The sequence below is a fragment of the Mauremys reevesii genome, linkage group 7 (genome assembly GCF_016161935.1).
Source record: "Mauremys reevesii isolate NIE-2019 linkage group 7, ASM1616193v1, whole genome shotgun sequence".
NCBI lineage: Eukaryota > Metazoa > Chordata > Testudines > Geoemydidae > Mauremys > Mauremys reevesii.
This window is the reverse complement of record NC_052629.1, coordinates 120,391,372-120,405,115: the sequence shown is the minus strand read 5'-3', so window position 1 is coordinate 120,405,115 and position 13,744 is coordinate 120,391,372. Positions and strand designations below refer to the sequence as shown.

General features: G+C 44.0%; 1 protein-coding gene across 9 annotated transcripts in view; it reads right to left on the bottom strand.

Moving 5' to 3' along the window:
* The window catches only part of ADAMTS9 (ADAM metallopeptidase with thrombospondin type 1 motif 9), a 149,514-nt gene that overhangs the window by 98,316 nt on the left and 37,454 nt on the right, over window positions 1-13,744 (bottom strand). For all 9 annotated transcript variants that reach the window (XM_039546993.1, XM_039546995.1, XM_039546997.1 and 6 more), the window contains exon 12: window positions 10,295-10,440. In XM_039546993.1, coding sequence (XP_039402927.1) covers window positions 10,295-10,440 — 146 coding nt within the window. The remainder of the gene's footprint in view (window positions 1-10,294; window positions 10,441-13,744) is intronic.

Genomic DNA, 13,744 nt, shown 5'->3' with positions numbered 1-13,744 from the left:
TCACGGCCATACTGCTATTTTTAACATGCTACCGCAAGCGGACTAGCTAATGAATCAATGTGTGTGTATATCTTTAAGGGAATCACCTCATCAGCATGGCAGACTCCACCCTCTTCTGAGGAGCACCGATTATGATGGGAAGAGTGGGCAGAAAGAAAGATTCCCAGGAGGAACGAATTCCCCCTCTGCTGCAGTCATTTTAAATTTTATGTTGTGAGAATCTACAAATAAAGATGGGACAATCCCTAGAGAGACATACACGGACCTCATCACCGTAAGACTTTATAAGCATTGATGGCCCAGAGCACCTTGCTGTGACAATTATTGTTTGAATTACTGGAGAGCCTAGGAGCCCTAGTTGATTCTGAGGAACTAAAACACCAACAACGTTTACCTTGCACAGCCAAGTAACAGCTTCTTCACATGGGTGAAAGTCTAGGCTCCTCTTGTCAATTTCAATGGCAGAAAGTGAAATTGACAAGAGCCTTCCAGGTGGGCAGCTGTCATTTTGACTTTACTGATGGGGGAAAAAAATATTATTTTCCCCGCAAAACTGAAATTTTTCCCACAGAAAGGGCACTTCCCATCAGGAAATCATTCCGGCAAACAGCTTTTGACCAGCTCTACTCATAACCTGCCACCCCAAAACCACTAGTCTCTTCTACATGAACCAAAGGAGACCTGCCAGTAACTGTCAGTAGTAATGAGAGAATGAGCGCTCCTGCTGTGACATTAGAGGGACTGATCAGAAAGCACTTTCAGGACAGGAACTCATTTTCAGACCTAGAAAGTCCCCTTTGGGATGAAGTTTATGATGCTTATTGTCAGCTCAAAGGATAATGGTTCCAGAAACTCTGGTAAAATTCTCTCTGGCCATTTTTGAGGACCGAGCATGAGAAAGGTTGCAACATGCCTTATAGAACATGCAATTGTCCAGTTTAAAAAACAAAAACAAAACACTTTTCCAACTCCTACCCTTCATCATGGGCAGGATAATGGCTGGTCAGGACAGGAAATGTTTTTAGCACCCCCTCCCCAGAGGGAAAAAAAGGCTGAGTGGCACAACTGTACAGTGCCCTCTAGAAGTTGGCCCTCCCGGCAATCATCCTGCTTGCCCACTCCTAGAACTGGCCCCGATCACCTGCTTGTTAAGTTTTCAAGCAAGCACCTTCATGTTTTCTTTTATGCTGCCCCCTTGCAGTGTTCTTCCTCAAATCCTTCTTAAAACTCATTTGCTGTGATGCCTACAGAAAACTTGATGATGGATAGGCCATAAGAACAGCCAGACTGAGTCAGATCAAAGGTCCATCTAGCCCAGTATCCTGTCTTCCAACAGTGGCCAGTGCCAGGTGCCCCAGAGGAAATGAACAGAACAGGGAATCATCAAATGATCCATCCCCTGTCACCCATTCCCAGCCTCTGGCAAACAGAGGCTAGGGACACCATCCCTGCCCATCCTGGCTAATAGCCATTGATGGAACTGTAAAAGCAGCAAAGAGTCCTGTGGCACCTTATAGACTAACAGACGTATTGGAGCATGAGCTTTCATGGGTGAATACCCACTTCGTCGGATGCATCCACAAAAGCTTATGCTCCAATACGTCTGTTAGTCTATAAGGTGCCACAGGACCCTTTGCTGCTTTTACAGATCCAGACTAACACAGCTACCCCTCTGATAATTGATGGATCTATCCTCCAGAAACTTATCTAGTTCTTTTTTGAACCCTGTTATATTCTTGACCTTCACAACATTCTCTGGCAATGAGTTCCACAGGTTGACTGTGCGATGTGTGAAGAAATACTTCCTTTTATTTGTTTTAAACCTGCTGCCTATTAACTTCATTTAGTGACCCCTAGTTTTTGTGTTATGAGGAGTAAATAACGCTTCCTTATTTACTTTCTCCACACCAGTGACTTTATAGACCTCTATCATATCCCCTACCCCACACCCATCATCTCTTTTCCAAGCTGAAAAGTCCCTTAATTAATCTCTCTTCATACAGAAGCTGTTCCATACCCCTCATCATTTTTGTTGCCCTTTTCTATACCTTTTCCTACTCCAATATATCTTTTTTGAGATGGGGCAACCAGATCTGCATGCAGTATTCAAGATGTAGGCATAGCAGGGACTTGTATAAAGGCAATATAATATTTTCTGACTTATTATCTATCCCATTCCTAATGAGAACCAACATTCTGTTGGCTTTTTTGACTGCTGCTGCACATTGAGTGGATGTTTTCAGAGAACTATCCACAATGAATCCAAGATCTCTTTATTGTGTGGTAAAAGCTAATATAGACCCCATCATTTTATATGTATAGTTGGGATTGTGTTTTCCAGTGTACATTACTTTGCATTTATTAACACTGAATTTCATCTGCCATTTTGTTGTCTAGTCACCCAGTTTGGTAAGGTCCCTTTGTAACTCTTCACAGTCTGCTTTGGACTTAACTGTCTTGAGTAGTTTTGTATCATTTGCAAATTTTGCCACCTCACTGTTTACCCCTTTTTCCAGATAATTTATGAATAGGTTGAACAGCACTGACCCCGGTACAGACCCTGGGGGAAACCACCATTTACCTCTCTCCATTCTGAAAACTGACCATTTATTCCTACCCTTTGTTTCCTATCTTTTAACCAGCTGCCAATCCAGTTTTAACCAATTACAATCTTTTAACCAGAACAATGCTGACCAGTATTTCCAGTCATCTCCTTGTGCTCCTCGTCTGTCTGTTCTACCCACTTGTCACCTGTCTTACATTTAAAACAGGAAGCTCTTTGGGACAGGGACCTTCTTGTTCCGTGTTTGCACAGCACCTAGCAAAATGGGGTCTTGGTGTACGAGTGGGACTCCTAGGCACCACGATCAGATGAATAAACAACAACAAAATAACGGGACACTGGAAAGAGCCCATTGGCAGATTAAGCTTTTGTGGGGCCCTGGGCCAGAGCAAGTGGGGGCCCCTCCCCTCCCCTTCTGCCTGCAGTCCCCCCTCTGCCTCCTCCCACACTCGTACCGGGGAGCAAGGTCGGGGCTCGGGGGCTTCCCCTGCTCCCTGGCAGGAGCGCTGGGTGGGTGGAACTGGGCATGGATCCCGCTCCTCGCCAGGAGTGCCATGGGCGGAGCAGGTCAGCTGCGGGGATGCCCATTTTTCAGGGCCCCCGGGCACGGGCCCTGTTGGCCCAGTGGCTTATCCGCTTGCAGTTTGTTCTAGCCACTGTCTACAGCTGCAATTTAATATTAAAGCTCCAAAAGGTGAAAAATTAGATTTAAGAGTAGAACTGTCAGATCACACATTCCAATGTGGGTTTATTTGGTTGATAACACAATCAAATGTAGCTGCAGCTCTCCTTTATTTCCTGGTGTTACTGAAGGAAAGATACGACACTTTGAATGAAATCTGGGAGGAGCCAGTTTAAGTGACTCATGAAAAATAGTATCCATAAGCCAGAAGTGATGCAGAACAGAACATGCGCACACAGGGGCCGAGTTAACTTTCCTCATAACTTTTGGGCATGGAAAATATCAGCCACCAGTCTCCATTAATTCACCTCGTTGCATTTACTACACTCTTTTTAGACCAGCCCATAAGAGGGCAAGAACCTTCCCAGTCGATAAATGGTGAATGGGGCTGAAACGTTCTATCCTGCAGAGGGCAGCGTGACACAATCTCAGGGGAAGATCTGTAAAACTATAAATGGGAGATTGAGTGTAGACTGGAGCTTGGTGCCTAACTTCCATTTACGCCTCAAAAAACCCCTCCCCCTAAAATGACAGTAGCATCTGCTTCCCATTCAGTATGCCCATGAACAAAACAAATTGCAAGGGAAACTTTCCAAATTCAGATACATTCTGAGATTTCCCTAATGAGCCACAATACAAGAAAGTGAAACAAAAATAAATTGTGCAAATGTCAGAAGATCTTCAATGACTAGCATGACAACATGCAGCCTACCACTAAAAATACATCTTCCTGCATTTATAGCAATAATATTTAGCTTGCATATAGTGTTTTTCTTCTGCAGATCTCAAAATACTTCTTCAGTGGAGGCAGCCCCAGTAATATCTATTATGCAGAGAGGGAAACTGAGGCACGGAAAGGCAAATGCACTCTCTTAGCAGGTCACTGGCAGAGCAGACATGGACACCAGGTTGCCTGCCTCCAAATTCAATGCCTCCCAGTCAACACTGCCTCGCTACTTCTTATTACTCACTTTCACGCTCCCTTTTAAGATGAGTCAATAACCAACCATTATTATTATTTATTTGTATTACTGGAGTGCCTAGGAGTCCAAGGCATAGACCAGGACTCTACTGTGCTTGGTGCTGTACATACACAGAAGAACAAAGACAATGCCCGCCCCAATCTAAGGATTAGACAAGAGACAATAAACACATGGCTATAGACAGGCTGACAGGGAAGTATAAGGGAACAATGAGACAATATTGATCAGCATATCACATATCAGATACTCCATTCCCTACCCTGCGTCACTGAAGAAGAGATTATGGGTTGTTCTACCCATCTTTACATACCATTGTTAACACATGTATGGCGTATTTTAGATAGATTGGGCAGGCAGGCATTTCATCTCAACCAACGACCGCAAAAGAAACACAATGCCTCAGTAGCTAAAAAGGCACCACTTTGCCTGTCCGTGATTGCCTCTCCTCAGTGAAATGAAGGTGGTTGTAATGTAGATCGCTTAATTCTTCTCTAGACAGAGAGGACTAGATTCTGGCTTTCGGCACAATTCTCTGCAAAGGGTGAAGCGTAAGTTCTACCCACTCCAAGAGCAGTCTTATGACTCTGCGGCCTTGGCTACTTGGCCATTTATTTAAACCAGTGAAAAACACAGTGCAGACACTCTCAGTTCAGGTTAAAGTCGGCTTATTTTGGTTTGGCTTAACCCTGTTCTTAATCACCTGAAGCTCAAATCAATAGAACTGCAATTTACATCAATGTAATATAGTGTTCACCCAGCCGTTTGCACTGGGTAAGTAAATCGATTTAAAATCAACCCTTTAGCTAAAGCAGTACACTTAGACAAGCCCGGAAACACATTTCAGAGGAACTCTCTTCTCTGTCCTGTTTCCAAGGAGTTGTAATCTACTGCTGGCTACGAGCACCAGTAACATTTTCTCACTTCCCACTCCCACGCTGGCTCAGCTAATTATGGGTCCAACTGTTCTTTATCCCTGCTCCGGGTAGGAAGTGAGCAGATGAGTAGTCGTGCATACTCCCATGTAGATGCCTCAGGAGGGGTCCCTTACTCACTTATGCAGGCATAACGTCTAAGTGAGAACCCAGCCCTCAATGCAGGTAGCTAGACAGGGCCATATTGACCATCTTACAGCATAATTCTTTGGAAAGAGAAATAGGAGGCACTCGGAACTGGGACAGATCCTCTACTTATGTAAATTGCGTGGCTCCATTGACATCAATGGAGTTACCACAATTTAGACCCATATAGGATTGGACACATTGATCTTAAACCAGGAAATAAGAGCAGGGCTCTACTTGTTGTAAACACATACCCATCATGCACAAGAGGCATTTGGTCATCTGAGTAATCCAACATGCTACAGCAAACTCCAACACAAACCCAGGCGACATGACTTGACACCACTGAACGTCATCTGGGAACATGAATTTGAACTAGAATAGGTCAAAATTTTCAGAATTACAAATTTTTGATGTTATTTTAGTCAAAAATATTTTAAATTTAAAAAAATTGTCAGGAATTTCAGCTTGAACGGTCATGGGTTTTGTGCTGATCTGCAGTAAACCCAGCAGCATATCAAATTTGCTTCCAACCTTCAATCAGTAACACTTGAGGTTGAATGCTTGGCATGAGAACATAGATCAGAATAATAGTTTAATTATTAGCGCTGAGAGTTTTCATTCTTAGGTGAACATTACAGATCTTAAACCAAAAAGAATCCAGTGTAGGTTTCACAGGGTTCTTATGACACAAGCATTAGTTTCAGTTTGAAAATATTTTCTATTTACATTTGCAAACGCAGTACTACAATGTCATGATGGCCTTAAATTATGCAAACCTCTACAAGGCTTATGTTTTAAAGAGAAATACATTGCAACTATGATACTTTAAAGCATAATGCTCCCATATAACAGATATCATTAACAGAATATGTATTTTTCATATTAAGGTAGTAAACAAGAACATGCAGGATTCTTGTCATATATAATACTAACCACTTCAACACCCGCCTCCCATACAATTAGACCTCTATGCAATTACATTTTCCAGACATGATATTTGAGATTAGAGATAATATACTGCATACAAGAACCCACCATAAAACAAAGAATGCTAAAACTCGCCATGAGCTGGCTGTCAGCTTCGTAACTTTGCTATTCATTTTCCCTTCTGCTAGTATTTGAGGCTTAAACACATTTACACTGATTATTATTTTTTTTGAGACATACTTGAAAAACTGTAACAGAGCCTGGTAAAACTGAGATGGCTGACCCTGACAAAGAAATCAGCTTCATATAAAATATTTTCAGACACTGATTTTCACCAATAACGTGACATTTTTAATGTCATGAAGAAATACTGGCGCATTAGCCATTCTCAACCAGCACGGTCGAATACTTTTTATGGACAGCCATCAACAAGTGGCAGATGATGGGAAATGAAGTAATTCATGCATACAAAGCTGCTCATTCTATGCATAACCCTACCATTTCTGAAGCATCTGTACTAGCAGGTAACTTCTGTTGTGGACTGTTTCTCCAGTTTAGCAACATTTCCCTTCCAACCTTGCTCCACACACTCACAGCTAAATCCCTGCTAGAGATTCAAAGATCCTTCCATTTCATAAGAACATAAGAACATTTCAGTATGTGGCCTATCAAATCAAAGTAGGAGACAAACCTGGGTTCTCATCCGTGCTCCCACACTGACTTGTTTTGACTATATAAGGCACCCTATGTAGATACTAAGCTTTATTATTTTTCACCCGTACCTCTCAAGGCATCAGAGTGATTGTGTTCTGCTTCAGGTGAGCTGGACACAACTCCACTGTCCCGAGTTATTATACGAAGTCCACTTATGTATATGCAACACCTTTGTGGGCACAAATGACATAATTTACACGAGCAACACCTGATGGTACATACACAAAACGGGTTCTGAGTATGCAAATTCTATTGTATGCGTCCAGGTCACTGCATTTGCAAACGGGCACACAGAGGTAATATACAGAAACACCCACAATGTTTTGCTCTGATCTTATAGGATCATTTTAGTGTTGCATGTTTCAAGCCAAGTGTTGCCCGCACACCATTTTCCTGACCAAATATTTCACTATAGAGCTAGACTTCCATTTTACATGCATCAAAACCTGACCCACGAGGGCCGGGTCTTCGGTCTCCACCTGCATGCAGTTCAATGCCCCAGGCTCTGTGTGCCCAATCACTTGTGCAGGCAAATGATGGGGTTTGTGCAGGTGTGTGAAGTGGAGCTAGAGTGACCAGATGTCCCGATTTTATAGGGACAGTCACGATTTGGGGCTTTTTCTTATATAGAGGCCTATTACCCCCCGCCCCCGTCCCAATTTTTCACACTTGCTATCTGGTCACCCTAAGTGTACTCAAGTGAGGCTGCCCAGAAATGTGGAAAGAGATGGCATGGACACCAACAGAGGCCACATTTTGAAAACCCAGCTGTGACAGATCTGACCACCCCTTTACCAAAAAAAAAGGCTGAACACATTTCAACGGGGAAAGGCTCAGAAGTATTTTAATCTGTAGCTCTATTACCAGCTAACTGTATTGCCAGCAGCTCGGTGGTTAAGCGGTTAAAAACATTTATTTGTAGATATGCTTACATGTCAACTCAACACATGTAGCTACTCTTGTGACATACCAGAAATGCAGATCTGACTAGAACTACAGACAGGGATGACACAGACATCCAAACCGCCTTTCCTGCAAACAGGGCTCCCTGTGCTGCTGATCTAAGAGCTATGTTTTCTTCTGCTGTTATCACAACTGTGCCTTTCTTTGACACAATGTGCCAGCAATGCAGATACTGTCCGTGATATGCCGCAGCAGTTGGCTTTAGCTTTACCATCCTGCTGGATTTCCCAGGTGAAGGGTCTAGTCAGCTAATACATTCCTCTGAGTGCATGTCAAAACACAGTCTGCTTGCCTGTCGTAGGCTTACAGCTTCCTACTGTTCTACAAAGTGCTCAGCCATGTAGGTGTCAAAACACATTATAGACAGAGGCAGTAGCTGTACTCCAGCTAAGAGTTCGTGGGCTTTTTCCACTTTAAACGTTGGATTGGAGAGGATCTTCACTCAGCCAGTCTAATAGACCGTTTCATTGGCACACAAGGCGCCAACCTGCATGCTCCTATAAAAAAGAGCTGCTTAAAAATGTGAAGTCTTTTTTTTTTTTTTAAATATACCAGGGCAAATAAAAAGTCATTTGGATCAGACTTCAGAAACTGGGGTTGTTTGTTGTTTTCTTCATCAGGGGTCATAACAGAGTCCAAACATTTAGGAATAAAACTGCTTTTCAGCTAGACTAGTGCTAGCTGATATTTTAGAAAAGAACGTTTTGAAAAGGGGGGGAGAGAGGATATGCAGAGGTTGGTTCTTTCTTTCTAACTTTATTCACTTGTCTCACTCACATGCACATCACAAAAATCTCATGAGGAGAACGGAGGTCCTTGCAGCCCACATCATATCATCAAATTTAAATGGCAAACAAAGTCACCGTAAAACCTATTTGGGCCAGCCTAAGACCAAAAAAACCCAACAACAACTCTGTGGAGACTTCATGGTGGGTTCAAGGGGAGGACAATGCCGCTTATAATGCTCTTGAAAGGAATCAAGGAAAATAAGCACAATTGACTGCACTCCGGGTGGGGTTTTAAAAAATGCATTAGGTTGTTAAGCACCCAGATTTTCAATGGGCGTTGATCCCTAACTCACTTAGGTGCTTTTGAAAATGCCCCCCACAACGTTTCTTAGGAAATACAAATACACCCAATTTCACTTCTGAATTCCAGAAGGAGGTAGAACAGATGGGGCTAGGCTTGAGGTCCAGGAGGCTTCTTACCAGAGAATCTATCCATCCAGCTGCCTAGTGCTCCATACCACCTGGAATGTATTTCACCAAAAATGTCTGAATGTTTGGCTGGATGACTACTTTGTGCGATCCTTTGCACACGTGGAATTATATTTTATCTGTGAACAACCATCCAGTTTCTGCATTGCTCGGTTGTTGCAAAACTGGCGGAGGCCGTCTGGAGTGAGAACGCTCTGATGCTTGTGGTTCTGGCATTATGCTCAGCATTATTTTAACGAACTTGTCGACGTCCAATTCCCTTGCCCTCAGCCTTTCCTTTACGGTGACATTTGCTCACGCAAACAGAGCAATCTCCATGTATCACTCTAATGGCAGTGTCCCAGGCTAAACCTCCCTTCCTCAATTAACACTCATCTACCACAGACTTCAAAGAGCTGATAGCAGGTTTTGCGGAGTAATGCAGAAACTGACACGGACCCACTGCTACTGCCAATTTCCTTGGCAATAACCTTTCTGACACTACCGGCAAGAAAGTGGAATGATTCCTGCCTTCAAGTGCTCACTCGACTCTTACTTTGCCTTTTTAAATTCCTGTTTTCAGCCAGCTCAGCAGAACACTCTCTCCTGCCCACCCCAAATCAGAGCCCCAAATGATCCCTTCCTCTCCTCAACACTCACAGTGACTGAGTGCAGGCAGTAAGGCAAAAAACTGCCCAGTCACTGCATTAAACGGATTGTTTTCAAACCAGCTGCTAACATTCTACAGGTCACGTATTGATCCTATTGAAATCAATGGCCACATTCCCTATGATTTCAAAGGGCACATGAGTTTGCTTGACATGTTTATGATAAACATCTTTAAATGCTTTTAAAAAAAAACAAAACACAGGGTACAAATTTCCATAGAGCTTGTCTAGTCTGTGCCAGCTCACGTGTAAAAGCATAAAGGGGCTTAATGAAGTGTTTGTGGAAGGAACTAGATTCATACAATAGTGCTGGGTGGACATTTGGCTGGTATCTTAAAACTCTGAGTTCCAAGGACATTTGGAGCAGAGTCAGGCCAATGCTTTTGAGCAGCTCACCACCTCTCTTAAAATGTTTAGATCTGGGTAGCCCAGTCAGTATTTTGGTCAGTTTGGGCTCCCAATCCAGCGTCAATGTCACCGCTCGAGCCATTTGTTTATCAAGAACAGCAGCAGGTTTTTCAGTGCTATTGTACTCACTCAGGCCTGTTGCATTCTCGAACCGCGGTTTTTATGCCACCACCACAGGTTCTTGAACAGCTTCCAAAGGGACTCCACGATCCCCACGCTCCATCTGTTACCGGCGCCTCTCGTTCCTTGGGGACACACACGCCAAACTTGCAGTGCTGTATGCAAAAGAGAGCATCACAGAACGACTCTTTTCCATTACAGAATATTGATGTTTTAGAGGACAGCAAACAAATTTCCCCCTCAGTTTTCAGCCCACGTTCATTTGTCCGCCTTTTCTCAACAGCTACAGTCACAAGGCAAGGAACACGTTACAAAAGAAGCCTTAACTTACTGTTCATCACACTGGCTCAAAAACTTGGGAAAACATTTTTAAAGAGTGCTTAAAATCCCGGGTGTCTGATCCTGCCCTCACCGAAATCAAGGATGAAACTCACAGGTCCCAACTCAGGAAACCACGACATGCTTAGCTTTCGCTTTAGGCACATGCTTACGTGCTTTTCTGACTTCAGTAACAATAAGAGCGGGTCACGTGGCGTTATACTGCTCTGCATGAGATTAGGGTGAAGCAGCAGGTTCAAAACTTCTGCATCCTTAAAAGGTGAAGACCAGACAGATTGCAGAGGCCAGAAGAGTGATTTATAGAGAAACGATAACAGCTGCACCAGCCAAAAAATACCCCTTGTTTACTGATCCTGAACTGTAAAGCAACACTCGTAGTGAGGACTTTTGGAAAAAAAGCTACTTATCTGATTTTCTGGCTACAGGCTGAGAGCCACAATGCATCAGTACAAAGAGACAGATGAGCAGGAATATAAAGAAAGAAAAATCTGCTGAACTGTAGAAACTGCCAGAATAAAGGTAAGGGAAAACGTAAGAAAAGTAGAGCAATAAAAACAAGTGGGGTTTCTCCACCCCCAGAACACTTTTTCCACATCCCTTTCCCCAGGCCTATTTCCATGTAAAAGTTTTGTTGGCATAGCGACGTCAGGTCCGAGCGTGAAAAACGAAATCACTCCCCTTAACCCACACAGCTGTGCCAGCAAAAGCCCTAGAGCAGATGCAGTTATACTGGCAAAAAAAGCCTTTTGTGGGAGCAGCTTATTTTGTCCAGGGAACTGGTATAAGCAATCCTGGCAAAAGTACGTCTTTTGCTGGTCTAAGCTGTGTCTCCCTTAGGAGGGTTTGCTGGTAGAGCTACAGGGGCATGGCAAACCCTCTCTAGTGGGGACAGGGCCTGAGAAACAGAGTCAAATCCGCTGAATTCCACGGTGAAACTTCAAGGGGGCCAGGATTTCACCCCTAGTAAGTTTTGCGTTGCCATAGCCCCTAGAAGCCCTACTCGGGGACCAGGACTCTACTGTGCTTTTTCACATGGAGGGTAATTAACCACTGACATAACTCGCCCAGGGAAGTGATAAATTCCTCACACAATTGGTGCTGTTCATTGGAGACAGGATGTCTTTCCAAAAAGACGTGCTCTGGCTAATCCAGCCACAAGTTATTGGGCTCAATAAATGCTCCCTTGCAGAAACTACTGGGTCAAATTCTACAGCCCGTGCTATGCAAGGGGTGAGACAAAGGGATCATAATGATCCCTTCTGGACTTAAATCTATGAATGTGGCTATTTGCTACATCCTATTTTTACATTAAAAACGACACTCTAGAGCCTACAGTGGTGGGCATGGGAAAGGAAACAAAAGCAAAGGCTACCAGTTTGTGTGCAGCGCATCCTGTTGCCTTGGAGTACTGACGGGGGTTCTGAATAACGGATGCAGATCACCTAGGCTCCAACATCTAAGAAGAGTGGGATGAAATAGGGCCCTGAATCTGAAAACACTTATGTACGTGAGTAGCTTTACGCAACCAAGTAGTCCCAGGCCTTGTCTACATTACGGGAAGAGATCGATCTAAGTTACACAACTTCAGCTACGTAGCTGAAGTCAGTGTACTTAGATCTACTTACCGCGGGGTCCATGCTACGCAATGTCGACCTAAGATGCTCTCCCGTCGACTCCCCTTGCATGTCTTGTTCAGGTGGAGGACAGGAGTCGACCAGAGAGCGATCAGTGGTCGATTTAGCGGGTCTTCACTAGACCCACTAAATTGACCGCTGATGCATCGATCGCCACATGTCCAACCCCTGGTAAGTGTAGACAAGCCCCCAGTTACTCGTGTAAAACAATTCACATTCATAAGTGTTTGAAGGATTGCAAGCTACTAGCCTGATCGATGCATTTCTTATTTGGGAATGCTTAAAGTATTTGAATGTTTAAAAAAAATTCCACTTTATTGGCTATAGTGTTAAATGTGATTCTGGTTCAGCAGTCAATCCCTATTCGTGGGAAATCAATGGGATTCCCGCAGGTGCTTAATTGCTTTGGGGCCAAAAATAAATCAAACACCCTCCATCGACTTCGTTTGAGATCCATGGATTTTTCAGTGCCACTGCAACACATACGGCTATTCCTCTGACATCGCGACAGCTTCTTGAAACTCACGGATTTGGCACAAAATTCTTCTCAGAAAGTGACGGTCCCTGTTTCTGGGCATTTATAAAGGGATCAGCAAGAGGTTTCATCCTAACAGATGGAGCCTGTTTTCAGGGGATGCTTGTGTGCAAAACACTCTGCATATTTCAGACAGCAGGGAATGTTGGTACCTTCAAAATCACTATGATGCAATTTTTTTTGCCCTTTAAAAATGGCTGGTTAGTTTTATATCACATTTCAGGCACAATAGGAGCACTTTCCTAAAGCAAAAACCTATTGAAATCACTGTTTGTTCGCTGCCTGCGCAGTGCCTAGCACAATCCATGCCTAGGGCCGTTAGGTAATAATTATGCAGGAATAAAGACTGTAGGTGTATAATAAAAATGATCATACTTGGACTGAGAGTTTAATGCCAGAAATACTAATAGTTTACACAAATACTTTGCAGACAACAACTCATGAATCTTCATAAATAGCCCCATGAGGTTGCAGAAGCAATGTGACCATTCCCTTTTCTCAGACTATGGTTGACAGTTTAATCTGACCTCCTGGCTAGCTCTGGCCAGCAAACTCACCTAGAACAGGGGTGGCCAACCTGAGCCTCAGAAGGAGCCAGAATTTACCAATGTACATTGCCAAAGAGCCACAATAACACATCAGCAGCCCCCCATCAGTTCCCCCCTCCCCCTCACTCCCAGCGCCTCCCGCCCACCAGCAGCCCCACCGATCAGCGCCTTCCCCCACACCTCCCGATCAGCTGTTTTGTGGCGTGCAGGAGGCTCTGGGGGGGGAGGAGCGAGGGCATGGCAGGCTTAGGGGGAAGGAGTGGAGTGGGGGCAGGGCCTGTGGCAGAGCCAGGAGTTGAGCAGTGAGCACCCCCTGGCACACTGGAAAGTTGGCACCTGTAGCTCCAGCCCCGGAGTCGGTGCCTGTACAAGGAGCCGCATATTAACTTCTGAAGAGCCGCAT